This window comes from Perca fluviatilis, chromosome 1 (genome assembly GCF_010015445.1).
Source record: "Perca fluviatilis chromosome 1, GENO_Pfluv_1.0, whole genome shotgun sequence".
NCBI lineage: Eukaryota > Metazoa > Chordata > Actinopteri > Perciformes > Percidae > Perca > Perca fluviatilis.
The window spans coordinates 9,077,576-9,104,243 of record NC_053112.1 but is presented as its reverse complement, the minus strand read 5'-3'; the positions used below and the strand labels follow the sequence as shown (position 1 = coordinate 9,104,243).

The following is a 26,668-nucleotide window of genomic DNA, read 5'->3' as shown; positions in this document are numbered from 1 at the left end:
GCGTGGCTGCAGGATTTTAAAGATCTGAAGAAGGATGCAGATGTAGCCACATTTCCTCTCAACAGGTAACATAATTACCATGAATGATTTATCTTTCACTTGGTTATTAGTAGTCAAAAGTCCACAAAGCTACGTTGGTGAGGATGATAGTAACGTTAGCACAGTGGTCGATCTGATATGATGCTGAAATGGCTAACGGTAGCCTGCTAGTTAGCATTGTTTTACTTTTGGTGAGTAAAGTTAACATTGTGTTGTTGTTTAGTTATTGAACATGTTTTCTGACATGCCGGCAGTTCTGTCAAACTCTGTTGTGTGGGAGGGGCTTAGGAGACGGTTTGGGCTGCAGCAGAAAGGGAGGAGGGACTGAGAAGTTGTCGATGTTCAAATTTGTTGGCAAAGTCCTGGCTCTTCACAATCTTACCTACTGCAGCTTTAAAGATAAGCTTACTATAGGTAAGGTAGCCATTGTGGTAGCTGTATAGTTAAGCTTAAGGAGTCACTGAGCCTTCCAAATGTATGTTTAAGGTTAAAATATGATGTATGAATAATATCCATTTATTTTCATCCATCTGGCCCAGTTTTATATGCAACTCAATTGTATACATATACATATATATATATATATATATATATATATATATATATATATATATATACACATACATACATATAAATATATATATATATATATATATATATATATATATATATATATATATATATATATATATATATATATATATATATATGTGTGTATATCTGCAGTAGGGGGTCCCTGCTCGGTCTCTCTTTCAGCTTAGGGGTCCCTGGCCTAACAAAAGAAGACCCCTGCAGTAGAATATCTATATGTATTTAATATTACATGGTAGTTTCGGTTGATTGTCCTAACTTTGTTTCTGGAAGCATATTTTGAGCTGTACTTGTTGTGTGTGTTTGTGTGTGCGTGCGTGCGTGCGTGTGTGTGTGTACGTGCATGTGTGTGTGTGTGTGTGTGTGTGTGTGTGTGTCTACCTGTAGATAGTGGTGGCGGGCTGGTTCCCAGGATCATATGTAACCCTGACATGACCCTGATGGAGCTCCACAGCGATTGGCTCGTCGTCTCCGTTATAGAGCAAGATACCGTTTTCCTCTGCTGTTGACACCTGAAACACACACACACACACACATAAAGACACACAGATTATGTGTGTGTGAGAGTCGGCTAGTGCTGATATTGAATGTTTTGAATGTCAGTCACGATCAGTGTGACATCTCTGGAGGGGTGTCCTCACTCACCTGCAGTGTGATGTTGGCTTGAGGCCAGTTCTTGACGTCTTGGAGCTGAACGTAAGAATCCCGGTCGACAAAGTTGACGCTGACCAGCTTCTCACAGCTCGGACCCTCGAAGCCGGGCAGACACTGACAGAACGCAGTCCCTGTCTTCTCCACACAGGGGGCGCCGTTCTGACACGTTGTCGGCCGGCAGAGTGACGGCGAAGAAAGGGCCACCTCACAAAACTCACCACTGGGGGGGGGTGGGGGGAAGAAGACATCCGAGAGGATATTAGAAAGTACTTCACATGTTTCCTTATGTTTCTTTATTGTTTTAAATCTGTACCACACATCACTCGGTCGATCTGACTGGGTCATTCTTTTATGTGAAAGGTAACATGAGGCTGTAACTACAAACTACTTTTAACTAGTGGTGGAAACATACGACAACATCCTTTTCAGGTGTGTGCAAACTTTGATAATATTAGTTAAAAATAAGAATCAGTCATTAATGTGGATCAGGTGTTGGACTTAGATGACAAAAGTCAAAACAAACTGCTGATTTCAGTTTTTTTTACGTATTCCCATGGTTTTGTGTAACTTTAAATGATTTGCTCAGTACACTGCATGTAAACACATGATTTGGGAAAAATGTGATTTGAAATCAAGCTTAATGTACACTTGACACATTAACGGCAACTGGTTTTCTATTTTGCAGTATTTCCAGAGTCCTGACGGTCTTCAGTTTCCGGGGTGATGCGCCTACAGTGGCGCCTGCTGTGTTACCAGTATTCCCAGTTTTCCCAGTGTTCCTAGTACCTGTATCCCTGTAAACAGACGCAGCTGTAGCCGTCCAGATGGTCGACACACTGAGCTCCGTTCAGACAGCGATGGTCCACACATTCATTGTAATCTATACTGCAGTCTGGCCCCACCCAGCCTGGAATACACACGCACCTGCAGCGCGCGCACGCACGCACACACGCACACACACACACACACACACACACACAATACATGACACATGGTGTAGGATTTTGGGGCGTCAACAAAGACCTCATCAAAATTCACATATGGGTTTGTCTGTGCACGTGTATATATTTAATCTCATCAGGGATCCGAAACTTTGCTGAGTCTGGCAGTGAAAATGTGTGTGTGTGTGTGTGTGTGTGTGTGTGTGTGTGTGTGTGTGTGTGTGGTCACCTGGGGCCAGTAGGAGTGCTGACGCAGGTGGACTGATGCTGACAGGGGTTTCTACCTGGAGAACACGCATACTCCTCTTCCTCACAAAAAAGACCTGAGAACAAGAGGAGAGACAGAGAGGATTCATGTAAAACTTTGTACTAGACCAAATAACTGATCCTCTAAACAGAATGGATTAGGGCTGCACAACATATGGTTTTTATTTTATCGCCATCGCAATATCAACTTGTGCAATAAACACATTGAGAAAGGCTGCAACATATCGTGATAGACAGAGATTTTTTGTGTCAGTTGAAAGAAAACAGCAGTAGAAAACAGCACACTAAAAGTGAACTGTCATTCTTCTTTTAGTGGTGCCTTTTATATTGAATTCAATGTTCAATTTGTTCAATAAAAGAAAAGCTATATATATGTATGTATATATACTGAAAACAGCAGAAATGCAGAACTGAGTATACTTTAATATGTTTATTTATCGCAAGTAATATCGTTATGGTGATATTCAACAACGTTATAGCATATCGCATATTTTCCTCATATCGTGCAGGCCTAGAATGGATCAACTATGTTTTTTTTCTAATTATATATTTATTGTTTCTTATGAATGTAGCTAAGCGGAAGGAGGAGGTGAAGTGAGACAATCCCAGGCAGAAGTCGGTGTCACACCTGTGTAGTTTGGAGGACACAAGCAGGTGTAGTTGCCCACTCCGTCCACACAGGTGGCTTCATTCTCACACCCGTTGTCCTGACAGTCGTCCACGTTCACCTCGCAGAAAGTGCCATGGAAACCAAATGCACATGCACAGCTGGACGAAAACGAAGAAAGAAAGAAACTGTTATATTCAGGGCTACAAGGCACATGAAATACTGACTCACTAAACTTAGGGGATAAACTGTAAAATGTACAAATGTCATTCATTGCACTACAAAATGCAAATTCATTAGCTGTTAACCAACTTTTTAGCACTTCACGTTGTCAAAAGCAGCACAGACCGAGGTTTTGGGTTTGACAGCAGTCTAACCAGAGAGGCTTGTGATGCCGTCACGTTTCAACTCACAAAAGGCAAAATCCCAAAATATTATTTTCATTAAAATGTTTCAGAAAGCCGGAGACAGTGAAAACTCATTAATTTATCACTTCCCACCCGGACTATTTAACTCACCTTGCCTATTTTAATTCTCAGCGTAGCAGAACGTCCCTGACATGCCTCACAGTCAGGTCCAAAATTAACTTTTTTTTTCTCCCCACCAGCCAAATGGCTAGCGAATGTTCAAATTTTACCAGCCACCAGCCATTGATTACCAGTGGGTTTTTTTTGTCTGGTGAGTGACACAAATCTACCAGCCACTTGCATATTTGACCAGCATTTGGCTGGTGCTAATTTTGGATGCTGTTCACAGTGGTTCAGAATGGAGCAGAAATACTCATATTCTCTCCCTAGACACACACTCTTTGAACCCCTCCCCTCTGCAGTCTTATTAACAAGGCCCCACACCCCCACTGACATTGACTTGTAAACCAACCCCCCCAATCCCTAGTCAATACACTTTGCATTAACCTTCATTCTGGACTATACACCTGCCCATTGCACATTCTGCACTAAACCATTCAGCCTCTTTTTTCATTTTGTATTTATTTGTTTCTGTATTTATTTTTTTATTTTATATTAATGCTTAATATGTTTGTTTGTGTACGCACCAACCACCAAAGGCAAATTCCTTGTAAGTGTTACATACTGTACTTGACAATAAATCCTTTTGTGATTCTGATTCTGATATAAAGTTAAATTCATACATATACCTATAATATATAAATTGTATGTATATGTATATGTATGTTTGCGTTATATTTATGTATGCAAATTTTATATATCAGCATACCAACATTAATCGACGTATTTTAATCAACGGGTTTGCATGATTTCTTACGAAATGTGACCTTGTATTCAACGCTGTGAAGCGACGGCCACCGTTGGGCATTCCATTATAATCCGTCGGCATATTATAATTTAAGTGGGCTGAGAGAAAACTAGACTCATGCACCGCCTCTAGGCTCGGTTTTCAGACTTTAGATCCTCTAGCAGCCATTGGGATCAGGCCGCCATTGTAAAAAAGAACCCGTTCTTAATGATTTGCCTGGAAAAATAAAGGTGAAATAAAAAAAAATAGCCTCTAACTAAAATGACTCATTTTCCAACTGAAGGGGACATTTACCTTTATATACTTTCACTTACTGTTTTACTACCTGTTTACATCTCTGTATATATTTATTTATTACTGACGCCGGTTCTATCCACATATATACTGTACATTTACTGCATTCTTGTTTATATTGCAGTTTTTTCTGTTTGCGATTACAGTACACCTGTCTAATACAAATATATATTATTTTACTTTAATATATGTTATATTTTAGCCCTTTATTTCAACTTCTGCACTATTTGTTATTTTAGATTCTCATTTTTTTTTTATTCTACAATACATATTAAATGAGCAGTGTTGGAGGAAATATATAATATAAGATAATATAAGAAATGCATTGCCGACGACTGCTACTCTGTAATCGTTGTGTGTATGCGCGTATGACAATATCTTGAAACGTTGTCCTTTCTACAGCTGCTCTGCTAGCGTTGCTTAAATCCAACTGGGAAGAAAAACAGCCGAACACAGAGGGCGAAGTCTGTCAGGGAGATAAAATAATTAAAATGTCCTAATGATGCGATATCCATGCAATGTCCAAAATTTGTTTTTTTAGGTGTTTCTCTACTTTCTTTCCATCCCCATCTACAAACGTTTTAAGACTTGTTACCTGAAGCCTCCCGTCTGTTCGTCGCTGATACAGATTCCAACGTTGGTGCAGGGATTACTGACGCAAGCATCGAGTGGAGTCTCACAGTGTTTACCCTGAAATAACACACGCACGCACACACACATACAAACATTAATTATAGAGCATTATTTCATCATTTTGTTTTAAGTACAATATCAGATCAGGTCAAGTGAGTAATTTGATGGGATTATGATCAGAGACAAATGTGGGCTCAAAACAATCCCTGACAACCCACAAACACATTAAATATTGAATCGGTGGTTTTAAATGTTTAGCACTGGGTTTGTAAATGGATTGCTGTGTGTCTACGGGGGGACTTTTAATTAGTTATGAAGGTGCTTCATGAAACAGGCAAACTTGCTATATAGATCACGTGAGCCTGCATCATGTCACACACATCACACACACACACACACACACACACACACACACACACACACACACACACACACACACACACACACACACACACACACACAGTGTCATACCGTGAAGCCAGACTTGCAGGTACAGGTGTACAGTTCTGTGTGGTGGAATTGACAGACACCCTGGTTCCGGCGGGGAGACGTGACACATGGGCTGCATTTGGCCTGAACAGACGCCTCTACCGGACCTGACAACACACACACACACACACACACACACACACACACACACACACACACACACACACACACACACACACACACACACACACACACACACAGAGAGAGGTATAATCGTTATGAAGATCATTATTATGACATTATTTTGGTCACTGTCAACAAGCCAGATCACACAGGCCTCGAAATGCCTTTTCACTTTGTCCTTCACAAAATACTAAACTGGAGAAAGAAGCTGTTCTTTCAGAGCAAACGTTCTCAGAGTTTCTGGGGTCAGCAACAAAAGTAAAGGGCTCAATATACTGTATGGAAGGCAACAGACAGAGCTCCAAACACAATTGTGTTTTCAGAATGAAACAGATAACACATGTTTAGCTTGAAAACATAAAAATCAAATAATGATTTGTGTTTTTACAATATTTCACTCTTTTTTCTTTATGTTGCACTACTGGAAAACCTTATGAGTTTTTTTTTTTTTTGTCTATAGTTTAGTTTTGACATGACATCTGTTTGGGCTTAAAGATGTGAATGTGGCTGCACCTAGATCGTTCACTTCACATGACAAGACAAAGGGAGATCCCGAGAAAAGGTTAGGCACCATGGAGATCGACCGTTACGCAATACATGGAAATAATTTAAAAAAAGAAAATGGAAAAATGTCCTGTAACACAAAAATACATTAGAATGGCACTTGGAAAGCACAGACCTCAGCAAAGACCTTCCGACTTTAGTTAATGAGCTTTAAGTCTCGAACAGGGACGCTACAAAGAAAACATGTCATATTTTATTGCTCAGAGCGTTTAAACATGTTGACAGCTCTTTCCAATATTTGCCTGGCAACAAAGAGCAAATATCCACAAAATATGATCGAGAACTCATTTTTTACGGCCCTCACATGAATGCAGCACAAACACCCCATCTCACAATGTTAATGAAAGCGAAAAACACTTTGTGTATCCGCCCCGCGATTCGGATCCACTCCAAAATGTAATGGGGGCTTCCTTGGCCCGTGCTACACCCTTAAACATAGTTTCATGAAAATCGGGCCAGTAGGTTTTCTGTCATCCTGCCAAAAAACAGTCAAACTAACTAACCCAAAACATAACGTACTTGGCGGAGATAATAAGTAATCTGTTGAAGCAGCCCAGTCTCGCGGCAGTTCGTGAAATGGTCACGTTATTGAATCTATTGATTTGTGTACTGAACACGTTAATGTCGTTATTTTCATGTGGTGAGCACGAATCTTAAAGTAATGTATTTCAACGGGAAGCATATTTCGTGATCACAGAACGATTACGGTAGCGAGTAGTATTGATGAGGCGGAAATCTGCGCAGGGAGGTTGGTCGGGGTGGTGGTGGATGGGTCAAACAACACAGGACTTTCACCATGGGGACCGCGGGGGATCGCGTCTCGCCTGTTGCAGTTCCTTTCCGCGTTATTCTCTTCCTAACCACAACCGTCCTGTTGTTGTGGTTGGCGTGTGGCGGTTCATTTCCCCGTTATTGCGTCCCCCAGAGCAGCCCAGTGTCATGGCAGTTCGTGAAATGGTCGCGTTCGAAAATCGTGACCAGTACACGACATAAACGAGAAAATCGTCACCTGTACACAAATCAATAAATCAAAATAACGTGACCATTTCACGAACTCGTGAGACCGGGTTGGTTGAAGAGAAAAAAGGCCGCTCTGGATAGCAAATCTAAATGACCAAATCTAACTGAAAACAACCTAACAAATAATTTATTCTAAAAAGAAGCTACATCAACCAGCTAAATCCAGTTCTTTTACCTTTACATTTATTGTACTCATTTCAGTGAAGCCATAGTTCAATTGCATCCATATGAATGAAAACATCACGTGAGCGTCGCCCCTCTCTCTTGCCTCGCATACATTGCCAGCATTGTGCATATGTTCTTTATGATTGCACTCTTAAAAGAGAGGCCAGTGGATGTTAAACAAAATACAGGAAAATTAGAATTCAACTCACACGGCAGCAGTTTGTCAGAAAACGTGTCTTCGGTCTTTTATTGTAGACTTTTACCTCTGAGTTAAAGATAGTGTTCAGCATCTTCAGCGGTGACAGGTGTGTAGGAGTGAAAGCAGACGACTTCTAATGAAGGCCACACAGACTAAAAATATATTTTTTTTCATTAACTATCATCTATGGGGAAGCGACAGTATGTGGGTGTTTGCTCTCTTAGATCATTTTACTGATTAAATGGCAGAATCACACAGGAACAAAATAGCCAATTAACTTTGTATTCATCCCAAATCACTGAAAGACCACAGATGATATCAGCATCATATGAATAGCATTTAAATGTCAGGTCACGAATAACCAAATAAAATATTTGTATGTGTCAAAACAAGTGCCAGACATGAAACTACTGCAGAGCTTCTCTTTTATGTGCAGTTTGTACATCTGTGAGTGTGTGTCTTTTTAAGTCAGGGACGGCTTCCTGCCAGCTTACCCAGACACTGGAACTTGTCGGCGGGAGTGGTGAGCAGCAGCTTGCCCTCCATACCACGGGGACCGGCACAGCGGGCGATACCGGGCTCCTTATAGCCACTCTTCACCCAGTCTGACAGCCAGAGCAGACGGCAGTCACAGTACAGGGGGTTGGCTCCAATCGCTCTGACGGGGGAAAAAAAGAAAAGAAAAGAAATAAATAAACAGACAAAGAGTCAGCTCACTGACAGAGGGGAGAGTTTCTGGTGTAGAACGCAAGGGAGAGATGGAAAGAGGTTGGGAAGAAGAAAGCAGAGGGGAAGGAAGATAGTAAAATGAAGGAAGAAAAGAAAGGAAAGAATGATAAGAAGTAAGGGGTGGAGAGGGAAAATGGGGGAAGAAGGGAAAGGATAAAAAGTAAAAGAAAAGAAGAGGAAAGGTGGGAGGTTTAAAAAAGTAGACATGGTATGTTAGGAACGATGAGGCGTGGGAAAGAGAAAGTAATGAGAAAGATGGGGGGGGGGAATAATAGAGGAAATTAGAAATGTAAAGAGGCTGGGGAAAAGGGGAAGGAAAGAAAAAGGAGGTATGGAAACTAGATGGAAAGAAAGAAAGACAGAAAAAAAACAGAAAGAACGGAAGAGACAGACAACAGTGAAGAAACAACAGGAACAAATAAAGACACAGGCAGACAGAAAAACAAAGAGACAGACAAAAAGACAAAAATAGAGACAGAAGGAAAACAAGTAAAGAAAAAGACAGATGGAAAGAAAGAATGTTAATGCTAATAGAAAAGTTAATGTGTCCACATTTTTGCACAATTTTTTTAAGCCACATGGTGGAGCACTCCTCACTGCTCTGCTCAGGCACGCACGCACGCACGCACGCACGCACACACACACACACACACACAGACAGAGAACAAGGTCATATGAGAGGATATTCAATTCTTTACAGTCCATTAAACTCCACAAAGAACAAGATATGAGGAGGAAAACACTTCCTGTCTTTCACTGACCCACACAGAATATCACATGACCACACGTGGATCACTTTGGGTGAGACTGGACTGCTGTAAGTGACTTGTCTTGTACACAGCCACCAAAACTATGCCTTATCAACAAAGGCATGGTTTAAAGGGAAATGACTGCTTTATTGTCCTAGTAGTCATCATTTCGATTGGTTCTGATAACATTTTATGAGCAAAATGAGTGTTGCTGAGACCTGGGGGCATGGAGATTAAAACTAGAACGGTCATGATCGCAGCGGTTGTTTCGCTAAACCTATTCTGGAGGAGAACATTGATGTCGATGTCAAAATGACTATTAACTTTCTTCATTGTCCATCGGAAACATCCATTTGATTTTGTGTACTGACTTCCGAGTTAAATCTCGACCTATTCTGCTGTACTTACCATAGCTTTGTGCACACAGTTTGTTCTGTTTTCAATGATTAGAATTATATCAAACATTTCAGGCGAAGATGCTTTCAGCAACACCTCAAAATAAGTGTTGTACTTCAGATAATCGGAGTGTTTGTTGAAAAATGTGTTGTCTGTCAGTTTTTACCAATTCATTTGGCGAAAACATCATCAGAAAGTAGAAGGGCACTCGGAGAGTGCTGACCTTAGACAAGGCATATCTCACAATGTTAATGCTGTGTGAATTTCCCCAGGTCTGGAACTCATTTTTGAGACTATTCCGACATCACATGAATGCAGCACAAACGCTCAATCTCACAATGTTAAGGAATGTGACAAATAATTTGCTTGATTGAGTCACAAAAGATCACCTTACAGTCCTATTTTATTATCCTTACTGACAGGATTTTAATTCAGAATTGATTTTACACATCTGAGGACAAAAATATAAATATCCTTTTCCCTCCTCCTCCTCCTGCCTTCGATCACCTCTTCTTCTCCTCCCTTCCTTATTCCTTTTCATCTTCAAACTCCCCTCCATCATCCATCTCTCGTCTCCTCCCTCCGCACTTATTGTGGATCCTATGATTGACTCACATGGGTCATGCTTGACTGAAGATGGTTATACTGTATATGTGCGTGCGAACACACGCACACACACACACACACACACACACACACACACACACACACACACACACACACGCCTCAAATCAATAGACCCATGGGGAACTAAGGATCTCTCCAGCTAATTCAATCCACCAAGCAGCCACTTGAAACCATTCACTCTCTGAGAACTGGACTCTATCTAACTGGAGCCATAAAGGCAGAGAGCGCAAAACACACACACACACACACACACACACACACACACACACACACACACACACACACACACACACACACACACACACAGACACACAGACACACACACCTCATTCTGTCAGAAAGGACAGACCCTGCTGTCGACTACACTCAGCTGCTGTCATTTCACATGTGCATGTGTGTGGGAACTACATGCATATTTCAGTGCTTACAGGTGAGACAGGGAGGCCACGTCGCTGAAGATGCCCTGCTGCAGCTCGGAGATGTCGTTGCCATGGAGAGAGCTGAAAGACGGACACAGCTGAGGGTCAAAAACGGTCATACTGAAAACTCACAGAATCCCTCTGACAGGCAGCGAGTCTCATCCAGCTCAGCAACAGAGGAAAGGCAGATAATGGCTTGTTGTTATAAAGCAAGGGGACGGCAGTGATGCGGTTTGGAGTGTGTGTGTGTGTGTGTGTGTGTGTGAGCTCACAGCAGTCTCAGAGAGCGCAGGCCACCCAGTGCCAGAGGAGGGATACAGCGCAGAGAGTTGTAACTGAGGATCCTGCAGGAGGAGAAACAACACAACGGCAGCTTTAACTCTAAGATACAATTAGTATTCACACACTTCACTGGCCTTCTCCTTTCATTCGTTACAGCTTATGCTCAGCTAGCAGTTGGTTGTAAGCATGTTAGTAACTACATCAACAATTATTGGCCAGACTCCCATGAAAGTGAACACATGTATGCAAAAAATATCAAAAATAATCAATGTTAAAATGTCTAAAAATTGGCAATGAAACAACATGGCAACATTTCGCAGCTGATGTGAAACTTTCTGTTGAAGTAGTATTTCCTAGGGCAGCCCCCTTTTAGTCCATTAGTCGACCATTCGGTCGTTTTGGTCCTGGCCGACTAAGATTTCTTTAGTCGATTAGTCATTTTCTATTCTTTTTCATGCTGATTTATTTCCAATAAACTTATATGAGCACATCTCTGGTAAACACAAGGTTTTAAGTGGTGCTTTTGCACGATTCTTTGTGGAGAGACTCAGATTTAAAGATCTGTCGTTTTAATCAACTAATCGATTAGTCGATAAAATCATAGTGTTAGTCAAATTTCTTCAGTCGAGGACTAAATTCTAACGGCTAAATCAGCGAGACTCATTCACAGACATATTGATCCTACACCATCACAGCTCAACTCTGCAGGCTGTAGTGTGTTTACGATTGTCGCTCAGTGCTACGTTGCGTTCCGTTGCTCTGATTGGTTATAGATTTATCTTTTTGATCAAATTGCGTGCAGATGCATTTTGGTCTTTGGCTGTTGTTAAATGCACCATGGAAATCCAAAATGAACTGAGGTTCCAGACTAACTCGCGTCTGTGATTTGGTCTGGCGATGTCAGGCTAGGGCAGGGGCATTTTTTGTTGTTTTTGTTCTGACTTTTTTGTGCCTTTCTCGGACATTTGTCACCTTTTTGTAAATTTGTTGCTTTTCCTGACATTTTTGTATGCTTTTTGTCACATTTTTGTATGCTTTTTGTCACATTTTGGTAGACATGAAGCCCTACAAAAGTCATCAAAAGAGTTCCTTAGCCATCACAGAATTTAGCCAATCAAGCAAAACAATGATCTTTTTTTTTTTTTTTTTAACAACAACCTGTTTCACAGCCTGAATATGAAAACTCTCTCTGCTTCTGGGGGGATTTCTGAGTCTCAGAGTCAGCAAATCTGCCATATTCTGCTTTGAATGTCAGGTAATTGCAGTTTTAAAAAACACTTTCCTGTGTTTGTGGTTTGGCGCACAACTAGGTGGGCCAAAATTTATTGTGAACCCAAATTTTACATTTTGTAGAATCATTGTTGGAGGGAGCCTAAAAACAACAATTTCATTGCCAACAACTGCTTCCATGTAATTGTTGTGGATATGACAAATAAAGACTTCAACTAATAATCTATGCCTGCTTAATCGTGATTTATATCCTGAATTACAACAATAAAGTGTGAATCTTAACATACTTCACCTATTTCCAAGGTTTGTGGAGAAAAGAAATAGTCCAAAGAATAATGTTGTAATCATTTTAACATGAATTAAGAGGTTACTGTACAGTGAGTTGAAGATGGGAAGTCATGAACTTAATTGTCAGTCCTCTCTTGACTGACAACTAAATTTAAGGTGAATAAATATCTGTAATGGAAAATGTCAAGACTCTTCACCATTGAGGCTGAATCCTTCTGTATCTGACACACTAAACTTTGTGTGTCAAAAGAAATGATGCCTCTTGTCAAAGGCAAATATTTTTCGCTTTCTTTAAATGATGATTTCAATTAACAGACACTGGTCAACTTTTTATCTAAAGCAGATAAATGTAGTTTTTTGTCAGAGATTGACTTCAGAGCATTTCAATTCTCCTTTAAAACATGCGTCTGCATGTGTGTGCGTGTTTGTGTGTGCGTGTGTGTGTGGACTCACAGAGTGGTGAGCTGGCTCATGTTGGAGAAGGAGTCATCCGACAGGGAGCTGATTTTATTGTTGCTCAGATCTCTGCAGAGGCAAAGGTCAATTCCAATCAATACTCACTCACACACACAAACACACAACTACACTGCAGGGGTCCCATTAGACAGACACATGCACTCACACGCACACAGACACACAGACACACACACACACACACACAGACACACACACACACACACACACACACACACACACACTAATAACCCATACTGCGATCTCTCTCCATACCATAAACACACATTCAGAGACACACATTTTCCCATTAGAACATCTTCAAATGCTGCTGGTTGTTGAATTGAATTGATCACACGAAGTGGTTCATGTGTGTTTGTGACAAATATATAAATAAATGAAGCTATTTAGAGTGAGCTCGACTTCTCCCCTCAGATTTAACTACGCAGTCCACAGCTCCCCCTGCTGGATGTCTTCATTAATACAGTTACCATGGGGGTGCATAGGGTTTAGTCGAGTGGCTCTTACACAAGCTGCAGGTATTTGAAAGACGCCAACTCTTTAGGAACGCTGGTGAACTGGTTACCATCCAGATACCTGAGAGGAAAAGAGAGAGACATCTGTTGTGCATCTCTGCTTATTACAATTCACATCCTCCATTCAGGAGATTTTTTGAAATCATTTCACACACAATCATGTCTGCACAAAGTCAAAAGGTTCCTGATGTACTTTAACCTGAATAAATGAAATCAAACTAACATGTGGAACTACGTGACAAGAAAACCTTAATAAAAGTTACTGCAGAAAAACAATCCGAGCATTGATAGATATGGGTTTCAAATATAATTTAGATGCATCCGTCAGTCTTACAATGTGTACCAACTACCTCAGTACATCTTTTACTCTAGCTAATGAAGTTGTCATACAACATATCCTATGTACACCTTGATGTCCTGACATTTCAGGGCTTAATTCTGCAACAGCAAACGCCTTCATGCAAATTATCTTTTACCTTTATAATGATTTTAACATTTGTGACCTTTCTTCTTTCAGTCCTTCTTGATGATGATATAATTATAACCAACATGCTGTGGCTGTTCAGATTTTTTTTTAAGTCTATAATAATAGACTAAAATAATAACAGTCAGTGTTTTCTTTGCCCAAGATGACTTATGTCCGCAACTCAAAGATGTTCAGTTTCCTGTCACAGAGGAGTGAAGAAACCAGAAAATATTCACATTTAGGAAGCTGGAATCAGAGAATTTTGACGATTATAATTATCGTTATTATTATAATAGTTGGCGATTAATTTTATAGTTGACAACTAATTGATCAATCGATTAGTTTTTGCTGTTCTATTGAAGATGATGTGAAAAGCAATGAGTCAAAACGTTGCTGTGGTTGTTCTGTCAGACTCACAGTTCGGTGACGTTGCGGGGGAGTCCTCTGGGCAGAGCCTGCAGGTGTTTGTTGCTGCAGCGGACCACTGTGTCCATACAGGTACACTGGCTGGGACACTGTGGCCCCGGGGCACAGCTGCTGTCCACCGGAATCGAGCCTGAACAGAGGGTGAGGGCTCGGCTTACTTCAGTTTACATTGCACACACAGCGTTATAAAACGTGGAACCTCAGTTCAATCATGTCAAGAGGTGATATTCTACATGATGTGGTATTCAAAAATCATTGTAAGGTATCATGTTGCTGCTGTCATGTAAAAACTACAGAACTCCACCTCTAACATTTTGCATTTTCTCTTTCATCTCTGTCTGCATAGATTCATGTTACAGGGATAAGGCTTTTGAACTGTTCTGCACTTTGATCACATTCCTGTCTTTCCCAGTATATTCGTGTTTATATGGTAAACGGACTGCATTTATATAGCGCTTTTCTAGTCTTAACGACTACTCAAAGTGCTTTACACATAACAAGCACCGCATTCACACACACATTCATATACGCTGGTGGCCGAGGCTGCCATATAAGGTGACACCTGCTAATCAGATATAAATTTAGGCACATTCACACACCGATGGTGCAGCATCAGGAGCAATTTGGGTTCAGTATCATGCCCAAGGACACTTTGACATGTCGACCAACCACCGATTAGTAAGCGACCGCTCTACCTCCTGAGCCTCAGCCGCCCCTATGTTTTGAGTGCGTGTATCGTACCATCCTCGCAGCGGAAGTCAGGCACGGCTACGTCCTGCAGGGGGATCTCTCGGAGGAAGGCGGGACTCTGGCAGCGAGGATTCCCAGTCACGATTCGTCGGCTCCGAAGCCACGCCCCGAACCAGGACAGACGGCAGTCACAGTTAAAAGGATTGGCCAGAAGATTCCTGATGGACAGAGGAGATGTAGTGTAGGAGACAAAGGGATAACAAAGAACGACTGTGTGTGTGTGTGTGTGTGTGTGTGTGTGTGTGTGTGTGTGTGTGTGTGTGTGTGTGTGTGTGTGTGTGTGTGTGTGTGTGTGTGTGTGTGTGTGTGACTAACAGCGTGGACAGGTTGGGCAGGGTGTCAAAGGCTCCAGGCAGGATGGTGCTCAGCTGGTTGTCGTAGAGGGAGAGCAGCCTGACGTTACTCAGCCCTGTGAAGCTGCCGTTATGGATACAGCTGATCTTATTGTTCCTCAGCATCCTACACACACACACATAACATACCACACAGATTTAGATTTGAGTACATGAGGCCTTAAAAGTATATTTATTACACTATGTCCAGTCTATTGTTTGTTTTCCCTCTATTGTTGTGTTGTCCATGTTATTACTTTTTATGCACTGTGGCCTTAATTAAATGTATACTTGTATATGAAAGAATGGCAATAGACTTGAACCTAGGAGTCCTATGTTCATCTCATTAAACCCCAATTTTAAACTTTTTTAGAACTGTCTCTCACTCTGAACCTGCCTCTGCCTCTGTGCTTACATCTGTCGGAGGTCTTCAGGGGTCTAATTGATACGTTACTCTCTGCAATGATGAATATATTTCAGGAGGAGTATGAAGTGAACTCACAGCATGCGCAGTCCCTCCATGCCTTTAAACATGCTTCCTCTCACAGACTCCAGGTGATTGGCTGTCAGGTGAAGCTCCACCACCGCGGACCCACCTTCAAACGCCCCGTCCTCAATCTCTGAGATTTTGTTGTTGCTCAAGTTACTGAAAGGAAGAGATGGAAAAAAATAAACGTTTTCTACAGTTTGCACACAGTTTGTGTTGATCGCAAAGCTCCATTCTTAATCTTAAGGATTTATTGCCAAGTAAGTAACACTAAAAAAGGAACTGGACGATTCTGCATCGATGCAGTGACAGACAATACCATTGCCTAATGATGTTACTTGGTGATTTTCCGTTTTTTTTTTTGGTTCTGCCTTTTGGTCTGTTGTCTGCGGTGTTCAGACTCCACTACATTCAAGAAGTGTCTTCCTTAAGAGCAGATACAATAAAAATGGGCGCTCATATATATCTGACTGCTTGAATTTGTCGATGAAAACCATGTGTAGCAATACACAGCATAATAATATGGAGGACCGTGACACCAGTGAAGATTCACACCCCTAGTGCATACTGAACATCATCATATTAAACTTCAAAATGAAAGAAACAAACAATAAATACAGAAACAAATAATGTACATATGACAACATTTAGAAAAAAAAAAAAAGAGGCAATGCACGCAATCCAATGGAATATGATCATTTAGCAAAAAGATAATCTACTCTGCTGAAGCAAGCTGTCTACTCATGTGGTGGAAGTCAGCCAGCCCAATTGTCAGCACTCAACATTTTGGGAGATACGTTTTCCAGTGGTGAAATTAATTGTTACTGTAGTACTTTCTCCATATAATTTGTCCAAGTAAAACATTATAAATCAAGTACTGTACTCAGGTTCATTTGGTCTGAACCTCTTTCATGGTCATGGTGAAGGCTAGACCAGTGGTTCCCAAAGTGGGGTTCTTGAGGGGGTTTCATAGCCTGACGTCGTCATACTCAGAATCTGAGTATGATACTGCTCCATTGGGCTGTGATTATGGGGGGGGTGTTTCAACCGAACCAGGAAAAGAAAATGCCTCTGCACTCCATTGGATAGACCTACAACCAATCAGACGGAGACAGGCGTCACAGAAGCTGCAAGTCTAAGGCAGACTTTGACAGAGCTAAGGCAGAGACGGCAGTTTCCGTGTCGTGCGGACGTTAATGTGTATACATACGTGATCGCGGTTCTCTGTTCCTCTTTTTAAATGAATGCGCTGTCGATATCTTCTATAACAGACGCGATTGCCGAATCTTTGTTGTAAACGAATTCAACCCGAGCGCTCTTTGGTGACGTGGTCGATTACGTTACTGGTGATCATCTGTCCATCATCGTATAAAGCCCGCCCTGACAATTTGATTGGTCCGAACAGCTCTGGTTTGAGCATAGCCCCACAACGGATCAAGTCCAGACCCAACTTCCCGACCTCAAATGTTGCGGGCGGGGCTAAGTTCGGCTGGCATCAAGGCTAGGGGTTTCAGGGATTCCCCAGCAAAAAGCGGACTATTCTATTACTCTAATTCCAACCATATGTAACACAATAACAGGATGTATGACTGTTTTGATCATGGGTTTCATACACTTTCTGCAATAAACCATCTAAAAGCAAACAAAGCTAACCCTAACCCTATCAGATGGGGGACCCTGGGTCAAATTCTTGTCACATGGGGGTCTGTGGTCTCATTTCTGTCAGGCTTAGGGTCCTTGATGTGAAAAAGTTTGGGAACCAGAGGACCAGACAATGAGATGTCCTGGACTTTTCCTTTGATGATTGAAAGGGTATTTGTCATTGTTGGAAGTTTTCTGAGTGACCTACATTTTCTTTAACTGCGACAGGCCCTTGAAGGCCCCGGTGGCCTCCAGCACGGAGAGGTCGTTGTTGTTGAGGCGCCTGGGACGGTCCCGGAGAGCAGACATGAGGAGGACGGAGCAAAAACATCATTAGCACAAGAGTCGGTTCGGAATGTGTGTGTTTGTCCACTGAGCGTGCATCCATGCAGTATGAGTCCATACACAACACGTCAACATGGATATCCATAAAGTGTCTGTGTGTGTAGTCATACACAGTCTGTGTGTGTGTATGTACATGCATAGGAGCCTAATCATGTGTGTGTCTTTGCAGAGTATGGCTTTAACACTGTCGACCCTGCTGGGACTAGCTCTTTGAATAAAAGCATCCCCCCCAATAGAATATGGCACACTGTAACCGTGTATACTGCAGCCAGCCTGATATATAAATAAGGCTGATATAGCCTAATCACAAATACATTGGCATTAGTGCTGGAACACTTAACCAATTGATAGAAAGAAAATTGGATGGGAAATTCAATTCAATCATTCATTTAAGTCATATATCATGCAAACCTTCAAACATTTACTGATTCCATCTTCTCAAAAGAGAGTATTTGCTGCTTTTCTTTGTTTTAAATCATTTAATTGAACATTTTGGGATCATTGATTTGACCAAACAAGCAATTTAAGGTCTTCTTAAACTCAAGATCAATATTTTCCGACATTTTATAGACTAAACAAACAAACACCCAACACTAATTGATTTATGATGGAAATAATCATTAGAGCCAGCCCTAACCAGTATCAAAATACACTGTATGTTATCAGTGTTCCTCGCCACTCTGGCACTAAATGCTAGCTCTTGGGGGAATTACTAGAATTGTTGGGTATTTGTAAATTATAGAGTGTGGTCTAGACCTACTCTATTTGTAAAGTGTCTTGGGATAACTTTTGTTATGATTTGATACTATAAATAAAATTGAATTGAATCGGATAAGCAAAAAGAAATTGCAGTATACTGCATAGCTGGGGTAGGCATTGGTCAAAGATTCCACACTACATTGAAAAGCGACCCCAAAAAAGGAAGACAGACTTCTCAAAGAGTCTAGATGAGAGTCTGACAATAAGCGCAATAAAACGTGTGTTGATTTTGTCGAAAGGTTTCAGAGATGGAGGGAAAATGTTGCTAATAGTTTAGGCTTCTGCTAACCGTGGACTCTAATTAGGCTGTGTGTGTGTTCTGTGCAGGTGTTTAAGTTTCTCACAGCTCTTCAGTGGAGGAGGGCAGGTGTTCAGGGAACTTGGTGAGGCGGAGGTTGGAGCAGTCGACCACGTTTGCCTCACATCGACACTTAGCAGGACACACCGGCTTACTGTTACACTCATAGCTCAGACGCCTGTCTTCAGTACCTGGACACACAGACACACACACACACACACACACACACACACGGGGGGGGGACAGACAAAAAGGACTCATGTGGGTCAAACTGGGTCAACAATCTCATTTCTCTCTTAGTGGTCTGGCGGAGCCATGGATACATTTGTAGTGGTAGTCTGTAAATGATTGACGGTTCTTTCCTTCATTCAGATATCAATATGAACCTGACTGGATGTACACACCAACACGCAAATCTCTCTCTTTGCTTCAATTTTTTTTTTTGATTAGAAAGATTGAAAGGTTTTCAGGAAGCAGAAGATATTGAATCTGCCCAAATTAGTTCCTGGATACATTTGAGATTAAAAACAAGACACCCAGGGGCCAAACTATTTTTGATTTTATATCTACAAAAACAGTTGTCATACGTATGTTATTAGTCAATCAGTTCAATCAATTCTTAACGGCTTGTTTTGAATTCTCGCAGTGGGCGATCTTTAGTTTACATTTGGACCACAGATTGTTCCTTTCACTCAAACAGAACAGGAATAAAAATAGTCGTAATTCTACTCACTTGAAGTATCACAAACTAAAAGAAAGTCTGTATGTAACCCAGGTCTAACTTCATATCACAGGCCAAAGTAGATAACTAGGATTACAAACCACTGTTGTGTGAATAGTAGATGTTAAAGAAGGTCAGGTCTTGCCTCTGAAGACATTTAATGTCCCTGTCCATCCAGAGGAGAATGAACTGACAAGTTCTCAACAACATTGAGAGAAAACGGCAAGACCACAGACTTAAAAGCCGCATCTTGTTCTGGTAATAATATGCAATATAATACTATGCAGTGGGGGCATACTAGTGTTATTAAATCCTGTCAAGCTGTTTGGGTTACATTTATTTGATCAGGCATGTGCAGTTTAGGCTTGGCAGTCAAGTATATACTAGAAGATGCACACACAAATAATCACCTGGGATGTGGTACTGCTCCTTGGCTGTTATGTGAAAGAAAAAGAAACAAAACCATGTCAGTCAAACGGTTTGAAAGTTTCGACAGACACACAGACACACACAGACACACACACACACACACACACACACACACACACACACTAGACACACACTCCTGGGGGAGGTCTTGTGTAAAACTGGCAGCAGCAAACGTTAACATTTTTAAACATGAAAGGAGGCGTAAAAACAATCTGTGTCCAGATCCACGTTTTGCCGTTTTTCTGGAAGCGATGCGTCGGCCTGCGTGCAGCTTTCCAGGCCTGGCAGTGGACTAAAGCAGCGTGGAGCAGTTTATGTGGTGATCAAAGAGCCTGCCATGGTTTCACCGGCCAGGGGCTGGCTTCGCACACTGGCATGGTGTGGGTGGAGGAAATGACCAGGAGCTTTTAGTCACAGGCCTCCAGTTACAATCGATGTGATTAACTCGCTTCAGTCTTATAATGTGGTCACGCACTCGGTCACACTTTCTAACAAACACTGTAACCTTTCACACATAAACACATGATTTCTTTCAGTCTCTTTTTATCCCACACTCGACACGCTTTTCCCTTTCATCAGTGCAGCTGGTTCTAAACTAGCGGTTAACTGCATTTGTTTTGTCATTTTTGAGGTGAACTTGAGATCTGCATCTAATAACGACTCTTAGGTCTAAAACAACAAAAATAAGTTTTATGCTTCATTTTAAGATCTATAACTCTATAATGAAAACATAAAACTTGTTTTTGCTGTACTGTTTGTTTTGCTGTTGGGACCTGAACATTTCCTGCACTTCATGTCACAAGAATTAAAGTCCAAGCCCTACCAGGGACCCCTAGAGGCTGCAATGGTTACTACACCCACACAGCACAGAAGTATTATGCAAAATGAACAGCTTTCAAATAACGTTGTTATTCTTAGAAAACATACAGTACATATTGTCGCTGTTGAGCGAAAACCTTGTATGTCCAAAACCGTTGCTTTTCAGGAAATGAAAAAAAAAGGCTAATTTGAAAACATTTTGTTGAGCTATTTTTCTCAGACAAAATCATGTCGTCACTGTTTAATTATTTGTAAAACCCCCAGGCAGACATTAAGGGTGACCAATAGCATCGATTTATGAAAGAAAAAAACACCATAGATACGAGTCTGAGACGGGGGGCGGGGGGGTAAACAGTACCCAATCACAGATCTTTTGAACTGGAATATATGACCTTCGATGATATTTTGTATCAAAGAAAACCGACGAGAGACGGAAAGTTCTTGTTGGTTCAGCTTTTTCTGGATGAATCATTGTGCAACACTCTGGATGTTATACTGTGAACAGAGAAGGGAATGTGCCTGACAGAACGTCACAAACTAATATATATGCTAATAGCACATGTATATGACAAAAGGGCTTTTGGGAGGATAATGATTTGCATTTCTTACACACACTGTATATGTCTCTTGAGGGAAGCTTTGCTGCAGTTCATCTTAAAGCCATAAAACCAGACTGTCACTACCCGTCTCAATTCACACTCAAGTCTTTCATTATTTCACACACACACACACACACACACACACACACACACACGCACACGCACACACACAACACGCACACGCACACACACACACACACAGACACAGGCACTGACCGGAGCAGCGGAACTTGCTGCTCTTGATCTGTGCGATGCGTTTGTTGGCGAGGCGGCGAGGGCTGGCGCAGCGCGCTCCGCTGGTCTCTATGGGGTTTGAACGCAGGAAGTCGGCCAGCCACTTCACATTACAGTCACACACGAATGGGTTCTGGGCCAGGTGGCTGATGGGAAATCACAGGGGGCAGGACATCAGTCAGAACGGACTGAATGGAGTGGAACAGAACATAACAGAACTTAAAACAGCATGTGATTTGTGTGTGCGTTTTTTTTTCTCACAGTGTCTGGATGCTGCGCAGCGAGCCGAAGGTGCCTTTTGCCAGACTCTGGATTTTGTTGTCGTACAGCGACAGCAGAGCCAAGTTCTCCAGATCTTTGAACACCGAGGCTCTGATGCAGTGGATCTTATTGGCATTCAGCAACCTGATAAACACAAGAGAACATTAGCATAATGAACTTGATGACATCTCACAAAAGCGGTTTTTATTACAAGATTTATATCTAGGGTGGGAAAAGCTGTGTCTTGTCTCTATTTGTGGAAAACGTCCTCATTCTTGCTGACACAACTATTACAACTGAAGCTTCCGCATGTGAAATGCATTGTGTGGTACAAAAGAGGATAATACCGTTTGGCAGTGTTATCGAAAAAGAAAGTAACATCACAGCATGTTATGAGAAACAGATTTACATCAGCTTGATTTGGCAAACACTGTACCGAGACACATTCATTTCCATCCAACAATCTAACAAATGATGGTGTCTTTGGAGCCTTTTTGACACCTGAAATGAATTTGCGTAACACAGAGTCAGTGTAAATGTCAGCTCAGACTAATATATATGCATGTTGTGGTTTGGGCTTACAGCAGCTCCAGAGAGGCCAGGCCATCAAACACTCCGCTGGGCAGCTCAGTGATCTTATTTCCATACAGAACCCTGCACACAAAGAAGATTTTTTTTTCCTTTATTAAAACTTGGATTCATGTGTATTCAATCAGTGTGTAACTAGTTACTATGATGTCTTATCAATTTGCATCATCATAAACAACAGAAAGACTTTTATTGCATTGGTAAAAACATTTAGGTGGCTCGATACTCCACTATAACCCGGCACACATTCCACGCAAAAACACACTCGCACACAATCCGCAAACAGAACAGATTAATGTCAGAGTACACGCAAATACAGTACAGGCATATGTACACACACAGACACACTCACACTCACATATATAGACCCGCAGGCCACCCGCTGTGATTCTGTGTAAGCCCTGATAGTTCATAGAGAATCTCTGTTTACAGAGAGCAGGCGCCACTTTTGAATTATTCATACCAACAGACGCACAAACACACACACGCGGTGCAAACATATGGAGGTATAGACAGGCATAATACAGACATATGTAAACACATATTGGAAAAGGCACTCTCATAACACTCCAACAGTTTATTCACAAACACACACACACACACACACTGAGACACTCTGTTACTCACAGGGAGTTGAGAGCGCGGAGGCCGTGGAAAGCATCAGGAGCGATCTCAGATATCTGGTTGTTGCTCAGGTCTCTGGGAAATAGATAAAACACACACACACACACACACACACAAACACACACACACACACTTAAGTCACAGAAACACATGAATGAAAGAAACAATGACGAATGAGGAAGCCTTAGCCCGGAAATCAGAAATATTGGCTGATTTCTCCCAGAGGCCAAATCATGGTCAGACTGTGTTGTTGTAAAAACCTTTTTATTTGTACCAGAAGTGTCATATAAAAAACATATTATATTATTAGTATATTATTATTGAGGGATGAAGGAGATGAGAAAGTGTTTAATGATGCATTGTTTTGGTTATGAAAAATGTTCATGTGTTATTCTCTGGGGATAAACACACATGAATGGCTTTATTGTTCATTTTTCTAATCCTCAAATCAAATCACTTGAGAAATGAGAAAGCCACTTTATGTGAAAGGCAGGCTCTTAGAGAGTGAGTGTTCTGCTGGCAAACTTCAAGTTTTTTTTTACATCTCTGATTTGGTCTGGCCCGGGCCAAACCACACAACATGTCAGATTATAAAATCCTTGTTCTGCTGCCACCTGTCTGTCGCTCAACTGTCACAATACATTTTAAAACAAACCACCTCAACCAGCCTGGTAATGTAATCAACTGCCGTCTCATCTCATCTCATCTCACAGTGATGATGTAAGAGGACGAGGGGGGAGAGAAGGATGAGATTGAGAGGAAAAGGAAAACCACAGAGAGACAAAGATGGAGAGAGAGTGTCTGAGGATGGAAATGGGCAAGGGAAAAGAGAAAGAAAGAAGCAGCGAGAGTGAACAGAACAAAAGCCACAAAGAAAGAGAAGAAAACTAAAACAGGGCACAAAGCGACACTTGCATACATATTTATTATTGTGGTCAAATGCGCATTTTAAACATATTCACCGGATCACAGTGATATGTGCTTGATTTATCATGCAAGAGCCTTAAAGGCCCTCTGATGGGGACTGCATTGCTTGGCAGGCTGACATGAATCAAGCGCTCCTCCATGCTGAAAATCCACCGGGGCAGTTTGTTATGTCGAGCAGGAAAACCACAGCTCGGTGAACAGTGGAGACAGAGGAAGCAGAGAGCGATCCAGTTGGCAGATCAGAGTTTAAAACACTGACAATTTCCCCAGAGGCATCGGCCCTCAGCGGCCGATATACTGTAATCTCATTGGCTGAGAGGGATATCAAACTTACGGGGTGGAGCCATAAAACCGCAGCTTCTCTGGCTAGATGGTGTTAGTCTGGCTGACTTTCAAACTACCTCCTGTTAAAGGGATACGCCACCGTTTGTTGAAATAGGGCTTATCACGGTCTCCCCTGGCTGTAGATAGGTGGGCCAACGCAGTTTTTGTGCATGCATTGTTTTAGTCCGGTGCAACACCGGCAGCGCCACCGCTAGTTAGCTTAGCGTAGTGAATGGAATCCTATGTTGCCGGTTAGCATGTTGTGAGTAAAAGTGAGCCAACAAAAGACAAAACAACAACCTAATTACTTGCACTGAGACGAAAAATGCGTTGGCCCACCTATCTACAGCCAGGGTAGACCGTGATAAGAACTATTTCAACAAACGGTGGCGTATTCCTTTAATAAACATGTATATTTAACCAATTGGTGTCATAACGGTCATAATTACACTGCAACTCAAAGAAGCTGAAGGAAATCAGTTAGAGCTGATGTTATAAATATAAAATATAACAAAAAAGAAGTTCAAGTGTGAAATAAATACTGTATATCATAATCTCAAAGATTCATAAACAAAAGTACAGGTTACATTAAAAGCTTTCAAGTAGCGCTGCAATGATTAGTCGATTCATTGACTTAGTGCATTTCTAAATTAAGGACTTCTCATGATGTGTTTTTCCTTTAGTTCATTGGTACATTTTCTGCCTATTTCTGGTGGCAGCAGTCTATGCGAGGTAGCCCAAACGTCCTTCTCCCCAGCTCCTTCTTCTGAGACTTTCCCAGTACACATGGGATCTACTGTATATCCGTCTCTATCTTTACTTAACCTGGCTAGAGGTTCAGTCAATGCAATGTTGTCTTATATTAAAGTGCTCATATTCTGCTCATTTTCAGGTTCATAATTGTATTTAAAGGTTATATCAGAATAGGTTTACATGGTTTAATTTTCAAAAAACACCATATTTGTGTTGTACTGCACATTGCTGCAGCTCCTCTTTTCACCCTGTGTGTTGAGCTCTCTGTTTTAGCTACAGAGTGAGACAGCTCACTTCTGTTCCATCTTTGTTGGGAGTCGCACATGCTCAGTAGCTAGGTAAGGACTACTAGCCAGTCAGAAGCAGAGTACGAGGGTGTGCCCTGACAGTACCTAGGTAAGGACTACTAGCCAGTCAGAAGCAGAGTATGAGGGCGTGCCCTGATAGTACCTAGGTAAGGACTACTAGCCAGTCAGAAGCAGAGTATGAGGGTGTGCCCTGACAGTAGCTAGGTAAGGACTACTAGCCAGTCAGAAGCAGAGTATGAGGGCGTGCCCTGACAGTACCTAGGTAAGGACTACTAGCCAGTCAGAAGCAAGAGTATAGGGGCGTGCTATGCTAGCAGCTAAAGGCGCGATAGCGTAGTGTTACAAAGTGACCACGTCTGTCTCTGAAGTAAAGGCTGGACTACAATAGAGCTGTTTGGAGCAGTTGGTGAACAGTGTTTTCTGTTGGAGATGGTAAGTCCCTTTGGGGGGGACTTTGGGCTTTTTCACTTTGTAAACCTATAACGTGCACAAAAAAGATATATAACACAATAAAGGAAAAGGGAAAAGCCAAACAGCATAATATGAGCACTTTAAAAGTCCAAAAAGTGGAAGAATCAGCGACATTAATCCAAAATGTGTTGTTTCTTTTCAAACCTCCACAGTTTTTTATGACTGAGTATATCTTTAGAGGACTCACATTCGACGAAGCTTCTTGTAGGAGGTGAAGGCGCCCGGAGGAACCGACTTGATGCCATTCTGCTCTAAACGTCTGGAGAGAGAGAGAGGGGGAGAGGAGAGAGAGACATATAAGTATATAATAATTTGCCCCCTCTAGGTCATTGCACACCACAGCACAGCTGGCAGCTGGATGTTACTTCCATCAACTGGACTGTCTGCAGTTTCCATTCATACTCCTACATTTGTCCACATGCACATTCATTCAAAGCTCTGCTCCCCTTTAACTATTAACAGTGGTGGAATGTAACTAAGTACATTGACTCCAATACTGTACTTACTGTAAGTAACAAAAGACATGTGTTATTTAT

The 26,668-nt window shown here is 41.6% G+C and overlaps 1 protein-coding gene across 2 annotated transcripts in view; it reads right to left on the bottom strand.

The window, feature by feature from the left end:
- Positions 1 to 26,668, bottom strand: part of slit1b (slit homolog 1b (Drosophila)) — a 76,175-nt gene that overhangs the window by 9,110 nt on the left and 40,397 nt on the right. For both annotated transcript variants that reach the window (XM_039800816.1, XM_039800826.1), the window contains 24 exons: positions 26,320 to 26,391; positions 23,353 to 23,424; positions 22,720 to 22,791; positions 22,138 to 22,281; positions 21,859 to 22,022; positions 20,206 to 20,229; positions 19,121 to 19,265; positions 17,881 to 17,955; positions 16,047 to 16,190; positions 15,528 to 15,671; positions 15,204 to 15,370; positions 14,454 to 14,592; positions 13,563 to 13,631; positions 13,035 to 13,106; positions 11,054 to 11,125; positions 10,791 to 10,862; positions 8,356 to 8,519; positions 5,773 to 5,897; positions 5,264 to 5,358; positions 3,121 to 3,260; positions 2,455 to 2,548; positions 2,071 to 2,208; positions 1,276 to 1,504; positions 1,012 to 1,142 (listed from right to left, as the gene is read on the bottom strand). In XM_039800816.1, coding sequence (XP_039656750.1) covers positions 1,012 to 1,142; positions 1,276 to 1,504; positions 2,071 to 2,208; positions 2,455 to 2,548; positions 3,121 to 3,260; positions 5,264 to 5,358; positions 5,773 to 5,897; positions 8,356 to 8,519; positions 10,791 to 10,862; positions 11,054 to 11,125; positions 13,035 to 13,106; positions 13,563 to 13,631; positions 14,454 to 14,592; positions 15,204 to 15,370; positions 15,528 to 15,671; positions 16,047 to 16,190; positions 17,881 to 17,955; positions 19,121 to 19,265; positions 20,206 to 20,229; positions 21,859 to 22,022; positions 22,138 to 22,281; positions 22,720 to 22,791; positions 23,353 to 23,424; positions 26,320 to 26,391 — 2,763 coding nt within the window. The remainder of the gene's footprint in view (positions 1 to 1,011; positions 1,143 to 1,275; positions 1,505 to 2,070; positions 2,209 to 2,454; positions 2,549 to 3,120; positions 3,261 to 5,263; positions 5,359 to 5,772; positions 5,898 to 8,355; positions 8,520 to 10,790; positions 10,863 to 11,053; positions 11,126 to 13,034; positions 13,107 to 13,562; positions 13,632 to 14,453; positions 14,593 to 15,203; positions 15,371 to 15,527; positions 15,672 to 16,046; positions 16,191 to 17,880; positions 17,956 to 19,120; positions 19,266 to 20,205; positions 20,230 to 21,858; positions 22,023 to 22,137; positions 22,282 to 22,719; positions 22,792 to 23,352; positions 23,425 to 26,319; positions 26,392 to 26,668) is intronic.